The 22,903-nt window shown below is 46.1% G+C and overlaps 1 protein-coding gene across 4 annotated transcripts in view; it reads right to left on the bottom strand.

Moving 5' to 3' along the window:
* ARHGAP21 (Rho GTPase activating protein 21) overlaps positions 1 to 22,903 on the bottom strand; it is a 1,630,902-nt gene that overhangs the window by 1,420,050 nt on the left and 187,949 nt on the right. For all 4 annotated transcript variants that reach the window (XM_069648161.1, XM_069648162.1, XM_069648163.1 and 1 more), the window contains exon 2: positions 1,614 to 1,793. In XM_069648161.1, the coding sequence (XP_069504262.1) occupies positions 1,614 to 1,793 (180 nt within the window). The remainder of the gene's footprint in view (positions 1 to 1,613; positions 1,794 to 22,903) is intronic.

The following is a 22,903-nucleotide window of genomic DNA, read 5'->3' as shown; positions in this document are numbered from 1 at the left end:
CAAGGAGCAGCCACCGAGAGACACCCTCAAGCTACTGGGGTAACCGGGAAGGCTAGCAGGGGCAAAGGAAGCAGTGCGGAATCATAACACGCGGGACACCTACATGAAGAGTTCCTCCAGAACCTTTGTCCTCATGACAGTACTTGGAAGGTTAGTAGCACCAGGTCTGGCACATTCCCAAGGAAGGGGAACTACAGATCTGGGAAACATACCTGTTCACCTGAATTTAGGACATGTAGAGCAAGACCTGGCAGGATAGTGAACTAGGATTTAGCTAGAACACTAAGAAAGGAAAGTGAGCCATCCCTCCTGGTGTTGTATTGAGAACATTGTGAAAGGCCAAGAGAGGGGAGGCATCCTCTTGGCATTCTGAAACCTTACAGAGAACCAGATGATGGGAATCATACCCTCTGGTGTTTTTGAAATTTGTGAAAAGCCAAGAGAAGGGAGGTATTCTCTTGGCAGTACAAGAAGCCCAATTGAAACTATATTTTTTCCCAGAATGGAACTTTGCTGTGACCCATTTGGAAAGAGGCTGCGACCTGGGGAAGAAATCCATTCCCTCCGGAATCAGCTCTCTAATATATGGAACTGTGCTGGTCCAGAAGAAGTGAGTCAATCTTCTGGACCAACAGAACAGCAAACCCCTTTAGTTTTAAGTGTAAGGGTTGGAAATTGGGCTTTTGACAAAGGATGGTGGACTCTTTAGTTCTTCGACATTCTGACAGACCGTTTTAGTTTTGTTGAGGCAGGGAAACACCTTTTAGACTTGGGGCAAGATGGCTGCCAGCCACTATGTCAGACTCATACTTCTGCGCCCTTACACTGTCCAAGACAGTCTTCTGAGAAAACCTCTAATAGATCTCACACTCTTGTTTTTTTCTCATGGTCCCATCTGTGTGCATCTAATGCATACCCACATAAAACAGATTTTCCTCACTAAGTTGCTCCAATCTTTAAATTGACTTCTTGGGCTTAAGTGCTCCGTCCCTTCTACCTTCTTTTTCTTAAGTGATCCAAATATATGTGTGTGATATTGTGATCTTTACTTGCTGCAAGAAGCCTTAAAATCCAGGAATAATGGCAAACAGTCCAGAACAAGATACTACTAAGACACTCCCTGAAAAAGTGCACAGTATAACAGAAAAGCTCAGAGCTTAAAAGAAGATTCCACATCAAGGCGTGTGGCAAAGAATCAGAAAGCGGCTACCTGGCTTGGTACCTCATTGGTGGAGGGAAAAGAAACAAAAAGGAGGGTGATAGAGAATACATTCATTGCTTTATTTTGCTGTGTATATATGCAATATTTTGCTATACCATACACTGCATGTACTGGAGATTCCCAGTCCAACGACTGGGTCTAATTCAAATGCTTGAATCGATGACAGATCCGATACTGGAGAGGTTCAACATTTCCAATGTTCCAGCCGTGATGTTGGGGTCATCTAAAAGCATGCAGCTTCTGTGAAACTATGCTTGAGAAGAGGTATCTGCTTAGGACAAATATTCCTCTTAAACCCTTTTTCCTGGCATATACAAACCCTTCTGCTGTTTAAGTTTATCACGGCTTTAACAGAATTATTCACAGATTTATTAGATGTAATCACACTTACCTTGAATGTTAACTGCACAGCCGACTCTGGTGGATACACAATGAAATGCCGTAAGGTGAAGCCAAAACCGTCCGAATTCCTCATTAATGTTACTGACTTTGGACCAGGCCAACAAAACGTTTCCTCCTCCGATGGCGATATTGTCTCCCGTTGCATCTTTCCATCTTTCGCTTTCGAGACCTAAAAGAGTTAATAAATTAATTTAAGAAATATGTAACTTTAAATAAAATAAGTTTAGTTTTCATATGAAGAACAAACGTAATAGCAATGCAATGAGTAAAACAATGCCATTCTTTGTCATAGCAACTGGAAACAAAAACAGTAAAAAACAACACATTTAAAATGGCTTGTGTGCAAAAAGATGCAATAGGAAATAGGGCAAGGAAACAACGAACAAGAACAAACTACAACTACTCAAGCGGCAGGCAGTGGGGCAATATACCACTACTTGGGGAAATGGGGAATTAAGCAGGACAATTCAATCACTACTTAGGTGAGGGGAACATTAAAGCAAACCTTAAAGAGCCTTGGGGGAATGTCATGGAAAGTTTTTGTTTAACTGGTGCAATATTTACAGTGATACTGCTAATTTCCGCAACACAGTCAAGAATGAAATTGTTACAGGCCATTAGTGTTTAGTAAGCTCTTGATTTTAAGCACAGAACCAGCTTGAGAGGAGCAAAGTGCTGTACAAAATGTGGGTAAGCCAGCATTTGAACTGGTTTAACAGTAGCACAGTACTGTGAGTGGAGGTCTCTGCGTCAGTATGTGCATCCGCAGGAGTTAGTCCTTAGCCAGGTGTTGAAAAAGCCATGTTGGGAGAGATTTTCGAAATTAGAGAATTGTGGGGGCATTCCGAGCTGACACCGGGATAGAGTTCCAGAGGATGGGTGCCCGTCAAGAGACAGATTTTTCAGGAGAGTTGCGATTCAAGCCGTTTGGTTGATATGGTGGGCAAGCAGTGTGTGCCACCAGATATGCTGAGCTTTGCCACCAGGTATGCTGTTGTGCTACTGTGGGCTACTTTGTAGATAGATTAAATCTTGAACCGTATCCTGGCCTGGAGAAGAAGCCAATGTAGTTTGCATAGAATGGGGATGATTCAGTCACATTTCCGTGCACCTTTAACAAGACGTGTTGCAGCATGGTGGCCTGCTTTTAGGGAAGCCAAGTGAGAAGCTGGGATCTCTGTCCGGTGATCCATTTCCCCCCCCCCCCATCGATGTGTGAGACCAAAAGGGCCTGCACTAGGGTCCATAAGTCCACAGAGCAATTGCTTGACAGATATTTTAGCGGCCCGGCCAATGAGGACAAATCCAGTCTTGGATTGGTTCCGTTTTAGGTGGGAAGTCGACATCCAGGACTGGATGATTACTACGTAAATCGCAAAGACGGAACAAGTTATTTACCTGCAACTGTTGTATTCCAGCATAATATAAGGTCAGACTTTAGCCGGGCATAGGAGACCTATCTTCACTGTCTCCTCTACTTGCACTCTCACAGTGTGTTCTTCCCATCCAATGACATGGGACACTTGATTTACAAGCTGTTGGTCATATGTACAAATGATTAACCCATACCCCATGCCATTTGCATTTTTGCCATAGTGAATTTTCAACTATGTGTGTGTTTTCATCAATGGATATCATATATTGTTATGCAAAGAAATAACTTAAATATGCTGCAAAGAAAAAACAGCTCATAATAGAAAGCTAAATTTAAAAAATTTATAATTTTGAGTCATGCGTTTGGCATCAGCAAGCATGTTGCTTTCTACAATGGTTACTCAGAATGTATGTGCTCCCATTAGGGTCTAAAAACCAGTGTAAACTGAATTCCCTCCGTACACCTCTTAGATTCATAGAGGGTAGGACAACCCCCTTGTAGCTTCTCCAGCATTGGTCTGGCATGGATTCACATTCTCATGAATATTCCCCATTGTCAGGCCGGAAATCCTTGGTAAAAGAAAAAACAGTTTCACCTTTGTTTACAAGCTTTCTCCTATAACCCAATCACTGTGCTCTTGGGTCATACTGCCCCCAGCCAATGACTGACCTCTCCCTAAGCCTCTCCCTAAGCCCCTCCTCAGGCAGCCATCTTCAGATTTGGTAGAACGTGAAGTGGCAGTATGACCAAGAAGAGGCACGAGGGAGGGTTTGCATGTGAATCCATACCAGAGCCATGCTGGAGAACAGTTACCGTAGGTAACTTGTTGCTTCTCCAACATGGGGTCTGGCATGGATTCACATTCTCATGAAGAATACATAGCAGTGCATACATACACAACCACAGGGGGTGGCAAGGCCAACAGAAGCAATTACTCTTACCTACTCACCAGGCTCACCTTCAAGGAAACAGATTGCGTAGCACTGCTTGGGCGACCCTGGACTCCTCCCTGGAATCCCTGTCAATGCAGTAGAATTTTGTGAAGGTGTGCAGACCTCCAAATAGCAGCCCAAGGCTTGTAAGGGCCAAAGTTCACAATAAGCTGAGCAGTCTTCCAGAAACTCTTCTTGCAGGCCACATAAAACTTCAGGGCTCGAGCCACATCCAGAGAGTGCAAAGTCCTTTCAGCCGGTGACGAAGGCGTCGGAAAAAAACACAGGCAACACCAAGGGTTTGTTAATATCAATTCCAAAGGAACCTTGGGCATGAAAGAGGAGTGTGTCTACAGCACCACCCTCGTCTCATGGAAAGTCAAATAGTCCCACTTCCAGGACAGGGCCTGGATCTCACTCACTCTCCTGGCATAGGCGATGGCCACGAGGAAAGCAGTCTTCCAAGAAAGGAGCTTGATGCATAGGCTTGAAGGGGGGCCCTATGAGCCTAGTCAGCACCACGTTGAGTTACCATGCTGGGGCAGGAGCCCAACGGTCTGACCAAAGAAGACCGTCCTGGAGACCGGGTGTAGTGTGAGATGGCCTCCAGATGCACTTTGATGGAGGCGTGCGCCAGTCCCAACTTAGCCAACGACAACAAGTATGGAAGGACTTTAGGGCTGTGACCCTCAGAGGGTTAATCTTCTGCGAACGGCACCAAGTCGCGAAACACTTCCATTTGTGCACGTAGCATTTAAGGGTGCCCCCGCTTCCTGAAGTAAAACATTGTGGTGGTATTGTCTGTGAAGACCCTCACCACCTTGCCCTTGAGACAGAAGAAATTACTTGAGGGTCCGAAACACTGCCCGCAGCTCCAGGACGTTGATGTGGAGCTCCTCCTCCTCCGGCAGCCACAGGCCTGAAGTAGCAACGTCTGGTGTAGGCTAGCGCCCGTCGTGACCGTCTCCTGGTAGAGGGGGTTCTGGAAGTCTGTGCCCCCGGCAATGTTGGAGCGCACACCCCACCACCACCTTATCTCTCGAATTGAATTTGTCAGACACTACAGTTAAGTGTGTGCCAACATCAACGCCCATAAATTGCTACTTTAAAAGGATTTATTAATTTAAAGGATATTTGCTTCTTTTTTGTTAATAGGAGAGAAATGCAACATTTGCAAGGTGCAATGTGCCCTTTGCATCTCTCGCTGGTCAACAGACGTTGCCAACGTGCAACATGTTACATTGGCGAAACCGGGAAGTACTTATTATTGGTTTTGGCCTTGAGAGCCAAAAACAAAAGCTGCTGATTGGCAATGTGCACAAGAATAAGCAAACAGGAAAAATATATGCATGTATCATTTCATTGGTGAAAGGCTTCAGAACTAGCGAGAACCAACAGAAAATTGAATACTACATATACAGAAAAAATGTCATGTGGAAATTCATGGCGTGGTCACGGGGCCTTTTCAAAATAAAGACTGGTTGAAAACTGTGTGATAGAAAGCAGTTTATTATGCACACGCGGCGTGTGTCATTTCTGTTGGCCAAGGCAAGACTCCAAGCCCGAACTGCCGTTATTAAAACCATGCTATTTTTTTCGACAGATAGTCTGAATGTTCGGTATGCCACGGTCTTACACTTCCAAAGGTCAGATTTCCTCAGGAACCCTCGTTACAGTCCTTCTCAATAGCCAATTGCTTAGTGACTACACTGGGCTCCCGAAACCCAGCGTGTCCGCTTGTAGTTAGTTATGTAAAGCAACACAATACAAATGCATCTAAAATGCAGGTGAAGGATCGCCCAACTTTTGAAGTAAATATAGCATAACCTGGCATCGAAGTTACCTGACAAAGACTGAATATTTGATCTTGTCTCGTCTCCCCGTTTTGCATACAACCTCATTTTTATTATGCTTGAAAATGTCAAAAAGCATTCCACGATAACAGACATCTGGAAAGTAAAACCAATTGGATTCGGTCAGATACAAATTCACAACCTTCATTCCATTAGACCTCGCTAATTTAAAGCAATGCGGTTGGAGAATAGAACGGATGGTATAAAATGCATCATGTTTTACCTGTGCAGAATAACTGCTTGCCATACCTACTCCTATCTAATGGCGACTTGTTTGTAACAGTGGTATACTTCTACAATTACATGTTATTACAGATCTATTTAAACGACGGTGTCCACCGCTTTCTTTATTTGAGAAATATTAAACTAAACTAGAAATGAGCCGAGTGAATCCCGATGCAGAAGAAACCGTCTACCGCCTTTACAAGACACGTGATTGCGCAAATATGTTTGGAGTACATGCTTCTCCAGCAGCATCAAGAGCCATTGGCAGGGGCATTTTTTCCAGCTTGAGCCGCCAGGGCAAACCACGTTAACTCACCTGTGTGCGACTGTCCATTAACTCAAGATGGCCGTGGCCAACAAGCGTTGGTCGCAGTGATAAGTGCATAGAAACATTAAGTGACGCTCCCTAGAAAACCCTCACTTCTTTTTTTTAACTTTCTTTATTTGCTTTCTCTTTTTTTTTTAAATCAACTAGAGTTTAAAAAAAAAAAAAAAAAAAAAAAAAAATACCCAGAGGAAAGATAACGAAATGCTCAAACCCCCCGCGCCCTGACCCCCACGCAACTAATGTGCCAAGGCTCAACAACTGTACAAAATATAATGTACATATACAGTGGTAGCGCAAACGTTCTTTTAATCCAACAAGGATACCGCGAGAACAATTAGCATTCAGCTGGGTGGGTCGTAATACCACCGGGTCATCCACGTAGTGCGTTCCCTTGATCTTGGTTTAGATCGCTCCTAAAAAGGGACCTTAGTAGTCTAGGGGGCTACAGCGCTCGAGGAGAGAGGCAGCATTACTGAGACTCCCTCTTTTCACACATGCCCATGCTATTAAGCCATTCCTGCAGACAGGAAACTTTATGTTTCCCCCACGCCCTGGCTATTTAAGATCTGGCTACCACAGAGGCCATCGGTATTCATTTCCTTTCACTCCTCGACTTCAGGTCAGATAGGGCCAACAACCATAGTTCGGGGGTGTATTGCGTTTGGCTTTCTAGTATCCGGGCCATGGACCGCTACATTATCTTAAAATGGGCCCATCAACTGGCAATCCCATGAGACATGAAAGAAATCAGCTTGCTCAAATCGGCATCTAATGAGTTGGGGAGATCTGTCTGGATAGAAATCGTGTAAGCGAACTGGGGAATAGTACATCCGATGAATGAATCTGAAACGTTTTAGCCGAAAACGATTGTTCATGGATATTTTGCGTGTCTGTGTGCCCATTTGTCTCCATTGTATTTCGGTTAGCTCGCTCCCCAGTATGGTTTCCCATTTAACCTTAAAGTTACAGGTACAGGGTATTTTCTGAGATCTATTACATTTGTATAAGGAAGAGACGAGATTCCTTTCAGTGGGAGGGGGGCTGTAACATTGAATAGGTGAGGAAAAACCCCACATTTCTAATATGTTGCAATGTGGTGCGGAGCGTGCATACCTAGGATTTCGAGAGAAAAACGTGCAGTGGGGAGGAGTATTCTCTTTATGTAATCTATTTGGATCTTCAGCCAAACAGTATTCAAGGGTGACGACTTTGCCAAAACGTGTCACAGTACTTGCCATTTACTGTTTCATCTGCACATCACGCTAATGCTTTTTAAAGGACAATGACGATTATCCTCTTCGCTACAACCAGTCTCAATTATTTTTAGCTATACTCTGTAAAACAATTAAATGGAAAGCCTCAATTGACTTGGGGTCAATTCGTGTGTATTCAAATCTAAAAAAATGTAGTTACATGCCACCGACGTTCTATTTGTTTACCATCCCAGGTCAATAATTTGACTCCCCTTCGGCCAAAGAACCTAAGAAAATGATCAAGGCTGTCCTCTAGCTCCGGCACTTTTCGTGGCTTTTTTGGGGGACTTCAAAGATTCGGAAGCGTTGGTGCGCTGCTTTCCCCCAAAGTTTGGCAATCTGCCTCTGTCTCGCCTCTTATATGCCGACGATATGATCCTGTTTGACCAAACTCCGATCGGCCTCCAAAGGCAGCTGGACAATCTGGCAACTTACATGACCACCAACAATCTTCAAATAAACCAGACCAAAACTAAAATCATGATCTTGTCCTCTTCACGCCACCCGCCAAAAACCACCGGGTCTTGGTCAGTTTGCAAAACCAGAATCGAAGTGGTTCAACAATTTAAATATCTAGGTGTGCTCTTAGACGGGTCGCCACATGAAATCAAAATGCAGCAACACCTCTGGTCCAAAACAAGGCAATTGACTTCCCAATTACGAGCACTCGACAGGAAGTTTGGCAAATTTTCATTAATGCCGGCCATCAATTTCTACAAGGGTAAAATGGTACCCTCTCTGACCTACGGCATGGATGCCATGTTCACCATACCGCCCCAACTATGGCGTAAACTAGAGGCCTACATATGGAAGTCCCTTTTAGGTCTGCCGAACGCTATTCCCATAGAAGCAATCAGACGAGATCTGGGCCTTTTGTCTCTAGGCGCCACTGTCAGTGGGGCTGCTCTTGCCCTATTCAGGAAAACCTTAATTAAAGACAGTCTCCCAATTTTTAAAACAATTGGGCAGGAACTTGAATCAACCACTACCAAGTCGGTCCAAAAGTGGGTGGATCTTCAAAAAACCAAATTGGAAGGCCTGCAATGCTCACTTACTGACCTGATAACGAACCCACAAAGAGTAAGTGAAAAACTAAAACTGCAGGACTGGACCACCACTGTAGACAAAGCAGCTTCCATCAAGTGCTTAAACCATCTTCCTCCAACCTACAATAAACTGAAATCTCCTATGACGTACTGTCTGCGATTTCCAGATAAAAAACTGCGCTCAACTTTTCTAAGGGCTCGTTTAAATCTGCTCCACACCCGCGAAACCTTGGGAAGAAGATTGCAGACCAGTTCAACTACTTGCAGACTGTGTGAAGACCCTGACTCTGTGGAGAACATCCGCCACCTGCTCCTAACCTGCCCGGCTTTGGACGACATTCGCGCCCCATTTCTGTCTCCGCTTCGGTCAGACTCGGTCTTGATCGACGAGCACACATGGTGGTGCCGCTTAATATCTGGCGAGAAGTCTCGTTGGGCGGCTGTCACGGCCAAAATATTAGAAGCAGCCTTCACTAAAATTGGCGGCATAGCTAGTGGCCTGCAGACCATGGATGTTTAACTGATGGTTTTCTGCTACTTCTAAAAAACTACTGTGAAGCTGAGTCACTGGGTCTTAACTTGGCGAACCTTTCTTTTGAGTTTCTTTTGATTTTCATCTACTATAACCATCAACTTCTTGTAAAAATCATTTTCTTTGATTATACACAAGTAAAATAAAAAAAAAAAAAAGAAAATGATCATGCAACTATTTTCTGTGGGAAGCGCTGCGTAGCTTACAGTTCCATGGCTGTCCTCTAAACCCATTCCATAAATGCAGGGGGACCTCCAATGAAGCTATGAAGTCCAAGCGTGCCTTGTCAGTTTTTATTCATTTCTCCTAAGCCTGGGCTGTGCAGAAAAACAAAAAATTCCATTGCCTGGTCGGAGAACCTCAAAAGGTAGAATTTCAATGCTTAGCAGGGACCTTGCAAGTGCTTTAGAAAGGATGGAGCCCTTCCAGAAGCCAGCTTTACAGTGGGGATGCATCATAATGTAGTAGTGCAAATGGCCAAGTTTTTGTGAATTCGTTTACACCTTCAACATGAACGACCTCATGCCGTGAAATTGCACCCAGGAAGCACAGTCGGTTCAGCCAGGCATGAGACACCCATACGTTTGAAATCAGATAGTTCTCTAGGAAGGCCACAGAGCAAAGTTTGGTTTGAATAAGTAATGGGGAACAAAATGAAAAAACACACTTTACTCCATAGCATAATAATCACACTCAGAAGAGGGGCTGGGAATATTAAGGGGTGTGTGCCAAGATCTAGTGGCCATAAGTCAACACCCTTCAGCTCAGTTTCAACATGTCCGTCACCTTACATCAGGCGGGAAATATTTCAAATGTGCAAGCTAATAGCCAGGCATAAAAGTCATGTACACGTGTGTGTGTATACGTGTAAACACGTGTACAAACACACACATTCGCCAAGTCAATTAACATAATTCTGAACCCTGCCTCAATGCCTATATGCATATTATAGGATTGTTCCCTTTTCAAAAATACCTACACCTTAATACCAGTCATTTGCACAGAGCGTGATAAACATTTCAATTAATGGTGCAGTTACATAAAATCATTCCCACAGAAAAGCTTTCCAGCATTCACTGAGACCTCTCAGAGCATTAAAGGGGTAGCCCAGCTAAAAATGTTATCTAAAAAAACATTAAAAAAAAATACTAGCACTTTTTTTTTTAAACTTCCTATGTAAAATTTTGAGCTATTCAAGCTCAAAATTCGCAAAAGCAAGCACATGGGCGCATCCATTTTGTGAAACGGATGCCCGCCTGTGCTGGCTTTTGCGGCACTAATGAAGGAAAAGCCAGCCAGCTGTAGTAAACATAAGCTACCGCTGGGTGGCTTTTCCTTCATTGGTGCTGTACGCGGAGGACGGGGACCGGAGACCGGAGCAGGAAAGCTGCAGCTGAGTCTCAGTAAGTGCTCGTGGGGAGGCCGAGAGCCCCAAATGGGAAATCAGCTGTAGGCAGAAACACCGCGGCATGTAAACACAACCGCATTGTGTTTCTGCCTGCCTTGGCTTTCACTTTGGGTCTTCGGTGGTCCCCTGGGATAGCACCGGAGACCCAAAGTGATAGCCACAGCAGGCAGAAACAACGCGGTTGTGTTTGAAAACGCTGCGGTTTTTCTTTCTGAGTTTCTGAGCCGGAGGAGCCTGAGAAACTTGGAAAGAAAAACCGCAGCGTTTTCAAACATAAATACGTTTTTAAAGCTGTGGTTTTATTTCTAAGTTTTCCGGGCTCCTCCAGCCCGGAAAACCTAGAAAAAAAACCACAGCTAGTGCTCATTTAAAAAAAAAAAAAAAAAAAAATAGCACTTACTGAGATTCAGCTGCAGCTTTCCTGCTCTGGTCTCCGGTCCCCGTCCTCCGCGTACACCACCAATGAAGGGAAAGCCACCCAGCGGTAGCTTATGTTTACTACAGCTGGCTGGCTTTTCCTTCATTAGTGCCGCAAAAGCCAGCACAGGCGGGCATCCATTTCACAAAATGGATGCGCCCATGTGCTTGCTTTTGCGAATTTTGAGCTTGAATAGCTCAAAATTTTACATAGGAAGTTTGAAAAAAAAAGTGCTAATTTTTTTTTTTTTTTAATGTTGCCCATCTATTTTTTAAGTATAATTTTTAGCTGGACTACCCCTTTAATGACCCAAGAACGAGCTTGTTCTGTCCCATGCATTTCCCACTTCTAAGCCTCGACCCTTCTGACTGTTGAACACTTGTATTATTGAGTTTCTATGGACCCCCAACGTTCTTGCCGTTCAGCCTTATGCGACTATAGGCACTGCCGCCTGGACTATCCTTCCATTTCTCCTAATTTAGATCAATGAAAAACAAATTAAATTAAAATATGCGAGTACCTCAGCAAAAACGCAATTCTCGATGCACATACTAAACCCCCACTTAAGTTCAAATAATATATTTTTAAAACCACAGAGGTGAAAGAATGAAACCAAAGTGAGGGCCTACAAAGGCAAGGCGGGATAGTGGGGGCAAACAGGGAGGGTTGGCCCCACAGATCTATAGATCTACAAAATATTAGGGTCTTTCAAAGTCTACCAGAAACCTCTTACACAATTCTCTACCACTTTCCAAATATATGTAGAGGAAACGGATTGCATTCAGACTTGGAGGCTCCTTGTTGGAGCTGCACCGCATACCCCACCTGCCTGCTCTAGATCCAAGAGTGGAAGATCATTACTGGCCCCTTCCTGACCGTCATCCCTAAGAATGTCTCACTCCCTCCCTCCCTCTCTTACTCAGCAAAACATCTTAAAGTGGCTTAGGACTGGCGTCCATCTTTGACAAGACAGATTGAAGAGATCCTAAAAAAATCTCAATATGTTACTAATATTAAAAGACTTTTGCAATGGTGATTTTGCTACTAGACTTATAAGTCTCTACTTGGGCCTCCCTAAACATCAAATTCAGCAACTTCAGTCCTTAAAGCACACGGGGTAAGTAGGTCCTGTACACGAAACCATGGGACCTTATCAGCTCTGCATAATTTCTCAGCAGAGGCTACCTACCAACGCATACTTTTAAGATGCTCTGTATCCTCCACATAGCCTTTGGGAACTCTGTTCCAGGATACAACAGAGAAAAGGAGAACTAGCGCCCCCCCCCTCCTTAGATGCACCATTTCCAAGGTAGCCTGCAAGAAAAAGAAACCCGATGGGCAAACTCTGAATGCAACAGAGGCAGCTCATGGATAAACTCCCAATTTTCCGCAGATCAAAAGGAAACCACCAGTGGTTCCCGACAAAGACTAAAAATTTGTTTTAAAAAAATCCTTTGCACTTGACCAGCAAACATGTCACACTGCTGGCCCACTTTATGTAACAGAGTAATGAAGTGAAGCACAAAGTTTTGCATTTTTAACGTTTCATTCTCCAACACGTCTGCTCTGCATGTTGCTCACTGTTCTTTTTTATTTCACGTATGTACAAATACTTATTTTTACTTACCTATTACTGCTCTTTTCCCACACTCAACTCTTGCACTTATTTAATAGAAATGCTTCCAAGGCCTGTGAAGCATCAGGCGTATTTTTGCCACTGAGAAACCGAAAAGAAACTATTCTCGGAGTTAGCACCTTACAAAACACTGAATATATATTTTAATTAAAACGTTGGTTTATTTCAAACCTTGGCCACATGAAGAAAAAAAGAAATACATCGGTACAAACATTCAACATTAGTCAACTATCCGCCAAATGCATAATAATTAGAACACATCTAAAAACGCACAAGTTATAAAAAAAAAAATAAGAAGGTACTGTTTATCCAAAAGATCAAGTGTAAGTAACAAAGGGGTCCTCTACACTTCATGGACCACATTTAACCTAGACCCTTCTTAGTTTGTTAAAAATGTCCTCTAAAAATCTTGTTTGTGCCAGTTTAAAATCAGTCCCCTGGCCTAAGATAGACCACCATTCCCCAGCATTCCCGGCTGGGAATGCACTTGCAAACCCACCCAAGAATGATGTTCTGATGTCTCTCAACAATGTAGCATTTCTTCTGAATCACTGCATAATCTACAGGATGTCTCTCCTTTAGCCACATTATTTCGTTTAAATAGAACCTCGTGTGAAACAAGTGGAGTCTAAACCTCATTAATACTGTTCAATGACGTACACTAGGAAATCTGATCAAATATTTGGGTACATTATTTAGAACCTTGATCTCAAGTCATGGCAAGGCAGGTGCGGGCAGATTGAGATTTCTCATTTGATGTCGTAATCCAGTCCTCAAGCCAAATTTTCTTTTTGACCGCTTCAGGATTGGATAGCAACAGGTCTTCCGTCAAATTGGTTCTCGTCAAAATTCCTGTACAGTGCTTCCTAGCACACGAGTCCACAACCCATTCACAACTCTCCGGGACCCAACTCTCCGGGACCCAACCCTCCGGGACCGCGGTGCCCTCCTGCCAATTGCTGCGGGCCGTCCTTTGAGGGTTCCAGCCTGTCCCGGCTGTGGCCTCTTCAAATTTGTGGCCATCCCCCCGCTGGGACCACGGTGCCCTCCCACTCTCCGCTGCAGGCCATCCATTGGAGGATCCAGCCCATCTCTGCCACAACCCCTTCCCGCTTGGTGTCCATCCCCCGCTGTGGCCAACACTGCCTCCAGATTGCGGTGTCCTCCCGCACTCCAACACCTCCATCCACGGCGGCGGACTGCTGACATTGGACCGCATAGGTTACCCGGCATTCCCATCTATTGCTGAGGACCACTGGTTGGCGGACTGCGTCTGCACCGCCGGGCACATCCTGCCAGCGGCTCCAAGTCTTCCCCCTGCCGCGGCCTCCTACCCTGCACCCCGGCACTCTACATCCCGGCTTTTCCATACTCTAGTGGGCCACGGGCTAGCAGACAGCGCCCACTCCGCTGCGCACCTCCTCCCGGATAATCCAGCTCTTCCCCCGCAGCGACCTCCTTCTGATTCGGGCCTGCATTGCCTTCGGGATTGCAGAGTTTGGCGGTCTGCACCTGCACCACTGTGCAGCCTGGCACCATCTCCTGCAGTAGTCCATTGACCACCACTGATTAACGGTGTGCTTCACTGCTGTGCAGCCGACACCTCCATCTGCTCCATCGGGCCACCGCCTACGAATTGCATCTGCTCCACTGCACAGTCTGCCCTCCATTTCCATCTGCTGCAGAGGGCTGCTGGTCAACGGATCGCTTCCGCACTGCTGTGCAACCCGACAGTACCATCTACTTCAGCAACCCACTGTTCTACGGTTTCCATCTACACCGCTGCGCACCCCCCCCCCCACCAGCAGCTCCAGCTCTACCCCCACCGCGGGGTAGCTTCCCTACCCTCCACACAGTCTCTACTGCCTACCCCTCAACCACCTTGGGTCCAACTTGCACACACTAAGTACCCCAGCTCTCACCCTTCCCTCTCCTTGCCTGACATGCCTTTCACTCTCCACACCTGAGCCTCCTCCCCCTCCTTTCCAGCCCTGACCCAACAAATACTGCTCACTACTTGCCTTCTACCTACCACACTTTCCTGCAGTCTGACCTTCCTCCCTCCTTCCTAGCTCGGGCCCATCCACTCCTCATTACCTGCTCCTGCTCTAACCCACCCTGACTCTCAACCACCTCCACACAGCCCATACAGCTGAGCCTCCTCCAAATTCCCCCCAACTTGGTCCCTATTACTTCTTGCTGCCTGCCCCTGATCTTGTACGTCCTGACTCTTTCTACCCTCCAAACGAGCAGCATCTGTATAGCAACCGATCACCTATCAGTGCCTTCTCATCTTCTACGCCAGCACGGACTCAACTACATCTGCTACATTGATCCCTGCCTCACCATTATAAGACTTTTCAGCAAAGGATCATCATAGCCCCTCGTCTCACTTGCTCCCTCTGTTATGCGTTCTGCCAAATCTCTTCTCCGTCCTCTATTCCCTCCCCTCCCTTTGCCTCCTACTCTCCCTTTCCCTTCTCCAATCCCCTCCCCCATTCTTCCTATCCTACACCTACCCTCTCTTCCCGCCCTAATCTTCTCTACCCTCCTACTGCTCATCACTCCAGCCTCATGAACATTGCTCCATCTGCAACAAGACCGCAGCAGTCCTAGACATGTTCTTCCGTCTCAACCTTCATTTCCTATGTCTTACTGAAACCTGCCCCCCCTTCCCCCACAACACCTCTACCCGCTTCTCTAACCACCTCCTCATCCTCCTTCGCACATCTCTCATGCTACTGGCAGTGGTGAAGGTACTGGCCTCCTCTACCACCCTAAATACCTTTCTTCTACCTCTTCACCATCTCTTCCTTCTTTTCCTTCCTTCGAATTTCTCTACAAATCTTTCTACTCTCCTCACCCCATCTCCTTTCTAATCATCTATCGACCTCCTGGTCCTCTTTCTTCCTTCTATGAAGACCTTGACCACCTCCTTTCGCTCATCTCTCCCTCCCCCTCTCCTTCAACTGTACACGGTGACGTTAACCTTCACTTATCTTCTTCCCCTCATTCCTCATCCCTCTTCTCCATCCTTGACTCTTACCTCCTTTCCCCTCTTCCTTCTCCTACTCACTCCTCTGGCTCCACTCTAGACCTCATCTTCAATTCTTCCTACCGTTCTCCTGTCTACTCTTCCCATCTACCTCACCGATCATGCCTTACTCTCCTCCCTTACTCCCCTTCCACACCCACTCGCCGCTACGCCCTCTCCTCCCATCTTCTCACGGCCTGACCTTTGCAACTTTGATGCCTCACTCTTCATTGACACCTGCTCTTCTCTTCCCTCTCTCCAAGATTTCTCTTTACTATCAGCTAATGATGCTCTATCCTCTCCTCTTCTATTTCTTCTTCCCTTTATCAACTCTACCCCCTTTCTTCTGTCCAACACGGAAACCCACTCAACCATGGCTCACCCCTCAACTTCTCTCTATGCGGCGTCTCCTCAGATGTCTTGAGACACTGGCTCAAATCTCCCTCACTTTCCAACCAAACCTCTTATTTCTCGTACCACTCTTTATGACTCGTCTTGCCTCGGCTAAACGATCTTACTACTCTAACCTTCTTCACTCCCAAGCCTCTCACCCTCGCTGCATCTTCCAAACTCTCTCACTACTTCTCTCCCCTCCTACCCCTGATCCCTCTTCCTCCTCTACCCTTTCTCCCTCTGACTTTGCCAACTTCTTCTCCTCCAAGATTCTTGCCCTTCAGTAAAAAATTAGCTGTTCCTTTTCACCCTCTCTTCTCCTCTCCCGCCCTCATCTACCTGTATGTCCGTCTTCTCACCTGTTTCCCCCTCTTAAGTCTCCACCCTCCTTTCCACAGCCCACCCTACTGAACCTCTCCCATCCCTTCTTATCCCCAAGATCTACCCTCTTCTCATCCCCTACCTTACTTCCTTCTTCAACACCTGCCTTTCATCGACTACCTTTTCCTCTGCTTTCAAACACGCCACCATCATCACTATTTTGAAGAAACCTTTGGCCGACCCCCTTCTCACCTCTAACTTCCACTCTATTTCTTTCTTCCATTCCTCTCTAAGCTGCTATAGCGCATTGCCTACTCCCAGCTCTCAACCGTTGTCACCAATCTCTCCCTCCTACCCCCACCTACCAATCTGGCTTCCGTCCTAAACACTCTCCTTAAACTGCTCTTACCTATATCCTTAACTCCCTCCTCTCTGCTCCACACTCCAAGCAATCCTCCGTCCTCATTCTTCTTGACCTCTCTGCTGCGTTCGACACTGTCGCTCACCCCCTCCTTCTTAACACCCTCTCCTCCTTCTTAACACCCTCTCCTCCTTTGGATTCACAGGCTCTGTCCTTAACTGGCTATCCTCGTACCTCTCCTCCCGCTCTTTCACTGTTTCCTGTGGTGGCCGGTCCTCTCCATCCCAAACTCTTGAGTATGGCGTACCTCAGGGTTCAGTGCTTGGTCCCTTCCTTTTCTCACTCTACACCTCCCTCCTTGCCCCGGTTATCTCCTCGTTTGGCATTTCCCACCATTTCTATGCCGATGACACTCAACTCTTCCTTTCTTTCTTTCTCTTCCTTCTCATCCGACCTCCACCGGAAAACTCTTCCTGCCTTACTGCCATAAATAACTGGATTTCTTCCCGCTTTCTCTCCCTCAGCACTGACAAGACTGCAGTCGTCTTTTTCCCCTCCAACTCTCTCCCTCCTCCCTACCCTCCCCCTTTCATTCACTTCCCTCCCACTAATCTCCCCATCTCTCTCCACACTCGTAACTTAGGCGTCCATTTTGACTCCTCACTCTTTCTCCCACCATATCTCACTTCTTGTGCCCGTCGCTACCACCTCTTCAATATTCGCTAAATCCGCCCTTCTCTCACCTATCATGCTAAACTTCTAATCTCTTCTTATCTTCTCTCGTCTCTTCTACTGCTCCTCCTTACTCTTTGGCCTACCTACTTCTCATCTCGATCCCCTCAAGTCCATCTACCACTCTGCTAGCCGTACCCTCACCTCCCGTGACTATCTCAGCTTCCCGCTCCTCCATTGGTTGTCTTCCATTTCACTAAACTTAAATTTCACTTTCTCTGCCTTGTCTTCAAATCTCTCCATGGACTCGCTCCCCCCTACCTCTCCTCCCTCCTCTCTTTCTACACTCCCTCCCGCTCCCTTCATTCAGCTGATCACTTCCTTCTGACTGTGCCTCCATCCCCTGGTGCACCCACCCGTTTCCGCTCCTTCCAGATCCTAGCTCCCCTGCACTGGAACTCCCTACCTCTCTCAATTTGTTCTATTCCTACTTCCTCATTTTGCACCTCCCTTAAATCTCTCCTTCTCCACCCCCGCCTTGAAACTCCCTCCCCTTCTTGCTCCCCCTCCTTTCTTTCTCCTTCCCTTGATTCCCTCCCTCCACTCCCTACTACCACACTCTCACCCTTTTCACTCTCTCCTCCTCTCCCTCACATTCCCACTGCTTCTCTCCCTATTCCCTCCAGTTTAATCGCTCTTCTTACTGGTTTATTGATTGATTCATACTGTAATTTGCTTCTACCGTTATATTATTTATGTTTTTTGTATCAAGTTCAATTGTGCAGCGCTTTGGCGTAAAGCGCTATATAAACTAATAAATACAAACTCGCCGTCTTCTCCCCCCCCCCCAAAAGACTTTAAATTGAGCAGACATGCTCTCTAATAAAAGTTTGTGATAAAGGCGGAGAGCTCTCCACATAACCACAGCATATAAGGACACAAGTCCTAGCTTGTGCCGTATCAATGCTATGGGAGTAAATCATGGCAGCCCCAGAATCTTCCTCCAGAAAAGGCCCTCCAATTTGGGCCAAATGTCCCACGCTAAGCTTAGCAAGACTTCCCACCATACGTTAAAATAGGGGTTACTATTTGCTTATAAAATTTAAGCACTGGCATCAAGGAGAACTTTCCATAGTTCGAGGATTACACGCGCCTGTGAAGCCAGGTTCCTGGTCTTTGATCTCAGTCCCATCACTCGCTTAGCGTCCAATACTTGGTTTGATGTCAATTCCCAGGTACTTTGCGCTGTTACCTCACGGTTAAAGGTTTGTTCTCCAAATACCAGACACATTGTTTTCTTCCCCTTTAAGTTTTGGAGGACCAAGACTGCAGATTTAGACACATTAATTATAACGCCATTGGTCTGAATGTATTTTTCTAACGTGTTCAATTTGCGTTGTAGACCGATCTTAGTCTGGTCCAGGATGATTAAATCGTCTGCATAAAGCAGCCAACCAACTTGTACGCCATTAAGTTTTGGTGGAAAAGAATCGGCCTCTCCAAGAGCCTCTTTTAGGTCCAAAATAAATCGTTAATAAATTTCAGGGGATCGAGGACAGCCTTGCTTTAATCCTCTTGAGGGAATGAAACGAGATAATAGGAGAGCGAATATCCCTAGGGCAACTCTATCTCAATGATGGCTCAGAAAAAAGGGTCATACAACAGTTGTCCCATTCTTCCGGGACTCTAGCATAAAATTAGAAAGGCCATCTGGGCCCGGAGCCCTAGAACTACTGGCCTTTATAATCCATCTTTTAATCTCTTCCCTTGTAAATGATGGAGACTATCAACTGCCTAGGTTATCCTGGATGTTCGGGACTAGAGCTCTTGATACGCCTGGTTTCTGGTAAAAGGCTTAAAAGAACCCTACCCAAGCTTGCTTGTTAACAGTTAGACATCAGAGCTCTCTGTAAACCCCCTGCTTCATTTAACAGCCACAGACTTCGAGTCTTTAATGGATAGTGTTTTAAGCATTAGTTCAGAGTCTAGCTGTAATGTAATTACTGAGTGTGATAAATGCCAATTTTGATAACGCAGTTTCCTCTTAATTTCTTTTGACTCCCTAGTCAACGGATATTGCTTCTCATTTAACACCTTTTAGCTACCACCACCTGGTCAAATTCATGTCTTGACTTAAATTGCGGTCTTCTCCCCTCTCCTTTGGTCTCCCCCAAAAAAAAAAAATATTAAAAAAAAAAAAAAAATTAAAAAAAAAAAATCACTCAATGGGGCACAATCACTTTTCTGATTATTAGCAGCTTAATCAGCCAACAGGCTAAACAGGGTTTAGATGGAGGCGGTTTCTTCCTGGTACCACTTGACCAATAACGTCCCATTTGCTTCCCAATTTGTTCATTGGTCGAAGCAACGTCAGCTGTACTAAATCGTGGTCAGTGTGTGTCATTGGGATCACCTTCAGCGTTTTAACAAGGTGCACAAATCCTGGGGAGACTTGATTAAATATCTTTTTAAAACGCATTGCCATGCTGACTGATGCAGTAAAGGATGGTCTCCTGTATTCTGCTGATCTGTAATGTTATTCTTTTTTTTTTTTTTTAATTTTATATTTATTGGTTTTACAAATAACAGAAAAATGCAAACATTGCTTAAACACAGTTATACGCCTCTCAGGAGGGCAAGTCGGGCACGGGATGCAAATCAGAACCATATGTCAAGAGTCTCTTTGACGTGCGACAGTCCCAGTTACCTGAGTATGTTTCGTTGGCTGTTTGCCGTACTTCCTTCCCACCCTCACCCCCCCCCCACTTGGTTTGTTGTACATCACAGATACAGTCATCAAACATTAGTATCGGTATCGTGCGGTTGGCACAGGGCTAAGCATTGCTAGATATTGGCGGCCGGACTTAGGTGGCTCGCTTTTGTATTTTGTATTGTCCTTTGGACGTGGCATCATTCGGTCGGGTTTTGAGGCTCCTCTGATTGGGAGGCAGTAGGGGGTGAGATATACGTGTTCTTGAAGTCCATCCATAGGGTTTCACATTTCGCAGATTTATTGTGCAGGGAGGCGGTGATCGTTTCCATCACATAAATGTTTGTAGCAATTTTGATCCACTCGGCCTTCCCTGGGATCAGGTGGGACTTCCATTTGGTCGCTATGAGGGCCCTTGCCGCCAACAACAGCTGGGGGGCCAGGCCTTTCACCCGGAGCCACTCTTCCTCGTCTCTTTCAAGGCCAAACAAAACCAGGTGTGGGTCGAGTTCCCTGTGAATATCATCTATTTCCTTAATCCATCCCAAAACCTCAGTCCAGAACACTTTGATGTGCGGACAGCTCCACCACATGTGCCAATAGTTAGCATTTTCTCCACACCTCCTCCAGCATTTCGGGCTCATGGATTGGGAAATTTTAGAGAGTCGGAGTGGGTCATAATGCCATCTATGTAGGAGCTTTATTGCATGGAGTTTGTACTGGCTGGAAATGGAGGATTTGGGTGCGGCTTTGCACATCAGGTCCCAATGGTCGGGGAGTATCTCTTCACCCAAGTCTTTTTCCCATCTGGCTTTGAGGGGTTCCATGTTGCCACCTTCTGCTGCTAGAAGTGTTTGGTACATCACGGATATGAGGCCTTTCATTTCTGATCTGGAGTCCAGAAGTTTCTCAAAGGCGGTGAGGTCTCTTCTCAATTTTACTCTCCATTCAGGTTTTGTCAACACCCCTTTTAGCTGGATAAAGTGAAATGTCGATAAGGTACCTATCCCCAGCGCCGTTGTCAGGTCCGGTAGTGTAATGAACGAGTCTTTTCTCTGAAGTTGTCCCACCCTTTCAAGGCCCGCTTCGTACCATGATTGAAATCGCTCCAGGTTCGGAATATGGTCATTTATGCCGGGAGACCATAGGTGACTGAGCGGGGATGGCCAGGTGGTGACTTCTCGCATCTCTTTCCCAGTGCGCCATATGCTCCATATAGTAGTCAATATGGGATGTTGTCTGATTTTCCTCTGCACCTGTTGGTATGGGGACCAAAGCCATTCTGCCACTGTGGCGGGGGACATATAGTGGTTATCCATCTGGACCCATTGCAGGTGTTTGTGGTCCCTAAGGTGTGGGATTAGGACGCGCAACTGGGTAGCTTTATAATAATTCCTTAAGTCAGGAAGACCCACCCCTCCTTTTTCTGTGGGGAGAGTAAGCGTGTCATATGAGACCCTCGGTCTCCTCCCCTGCCAGATGAACCGCAGCATGGTCCTCCGGGCCTCGACAAAGAATTGTTTGGGTATCACGATCGGTAACATCTGGAAGGGGTATAGAAAGCGAGGGAGGCACACCATCTTGACGGCATTAATACGCCCCAGCCATGAGATCGTCAGTTTACTCCATTTCTCGAGATCTCTTTCAAAGCTTCGGAGAAGCGGGGGGAAGTTGGCCTCGTAGAGGTCATCTAGGGTTCTAGTAATCTTTATACCTAGGTATTGTAATGTCACGTGTTCTATTTTAAGCCCAAGGGAGAGGAACTTTGCCTCATTTTCAACCGGGGCACCTTGGAGGGGGAAGAGGATGGACTTAGACATATTCACTTTGAATCCGGAGAACCGACCGTATTCTTCTATTAGGGCTATGGCATGAGGGATTGAGGTCATAGGTCTGGTTAGATGTAGGAGGATGTCATCAGCGTACAACGCTGCTTTGTATTCGGTCTCTCCCAGCCGTATCCCCTCTATTCGGGGGTCATCTCTGAGCTTTTGTGCCAGAGGCTCCAGGGAAAGTGCGAACAGGATCGCTGAGAGCGGGCATCCCTGTATGGTCCCCTTTGCAGTTCGAACCACCTGGAGTATTCTCCATTAACGAAGATTGACGCTTTGGGAGAGGCATATAGTGCTCGTATCCCATCACAGAATTTGGGGCCTATTCCTACTTTCTGGAGGACTGCACCCAGGAAGTCCCATTCCACCCTGTCGAAAGCCTTCTCGGCGTCAATCGAAAGGAGGGCCGGGTCGTCTGGAAGACTGTCCCCGGCGTGGACAAGGTGCAGAGTCTTACGCATGGTGTCGGCACCCTGCCTGCCGAGAATGAATCTGACCTGGTCGGAATGGACTAGTTTGGGCATTAAAGTTTCTAGTCTGGCAGCCAATACCCTGGCATAAATCTTCGCGTCCAGATTGAGGAGGGAAATGGGGCGATACGATCCACACAATTTGGGGTCTCTACCTTCTTTAGGGATGACAGATATGAGGGCTTTCTTAAAGGAATCTGGGGCGGTCCCAGAGCTCACTATCTCGTTAAAGAGTTCCGTGAGGAAGGGTGACAATTGTTCGGCGAAGGTCTTATAGAAACCGGCCGTGTAGCCATCTTCGCCCGGCGACTTCCCTAGTTTAAGTCGTTTGATTGCATCTCTCGTTTCGCTTTCAGTTATGGGACTATCAAGGAGGTCGGCTTCCGTTTGCGTTACTGTAGGGATGGTAATTGGGGACAGATAGGACGCTATGTCAGAATGAGCCGATAGCAGCTCGGAGGTATAAAGATTTTCATAGAA

This window comes from Ambystoma mexicanum, chromosome 2q, assembly GCF_040938575.1.
Source record: "Ambystoma mexicanum isolate Mex_15411 chromosome 2q, UKY_AmexF1_1, whole genome shotgun sequence".
Classification (NCBI taxonomy): Eukaryota; Metazoa; Chordata; class Amphibia; order Caudata; family Ambystomatidae; genus Ambystoma; species Ambystoma mexicanum.
The sequence above is the reverse complement of the archived record's forward strand: the minus strand, read 5'-3'. Positions and strand labels throughout refer to the sequence as shown.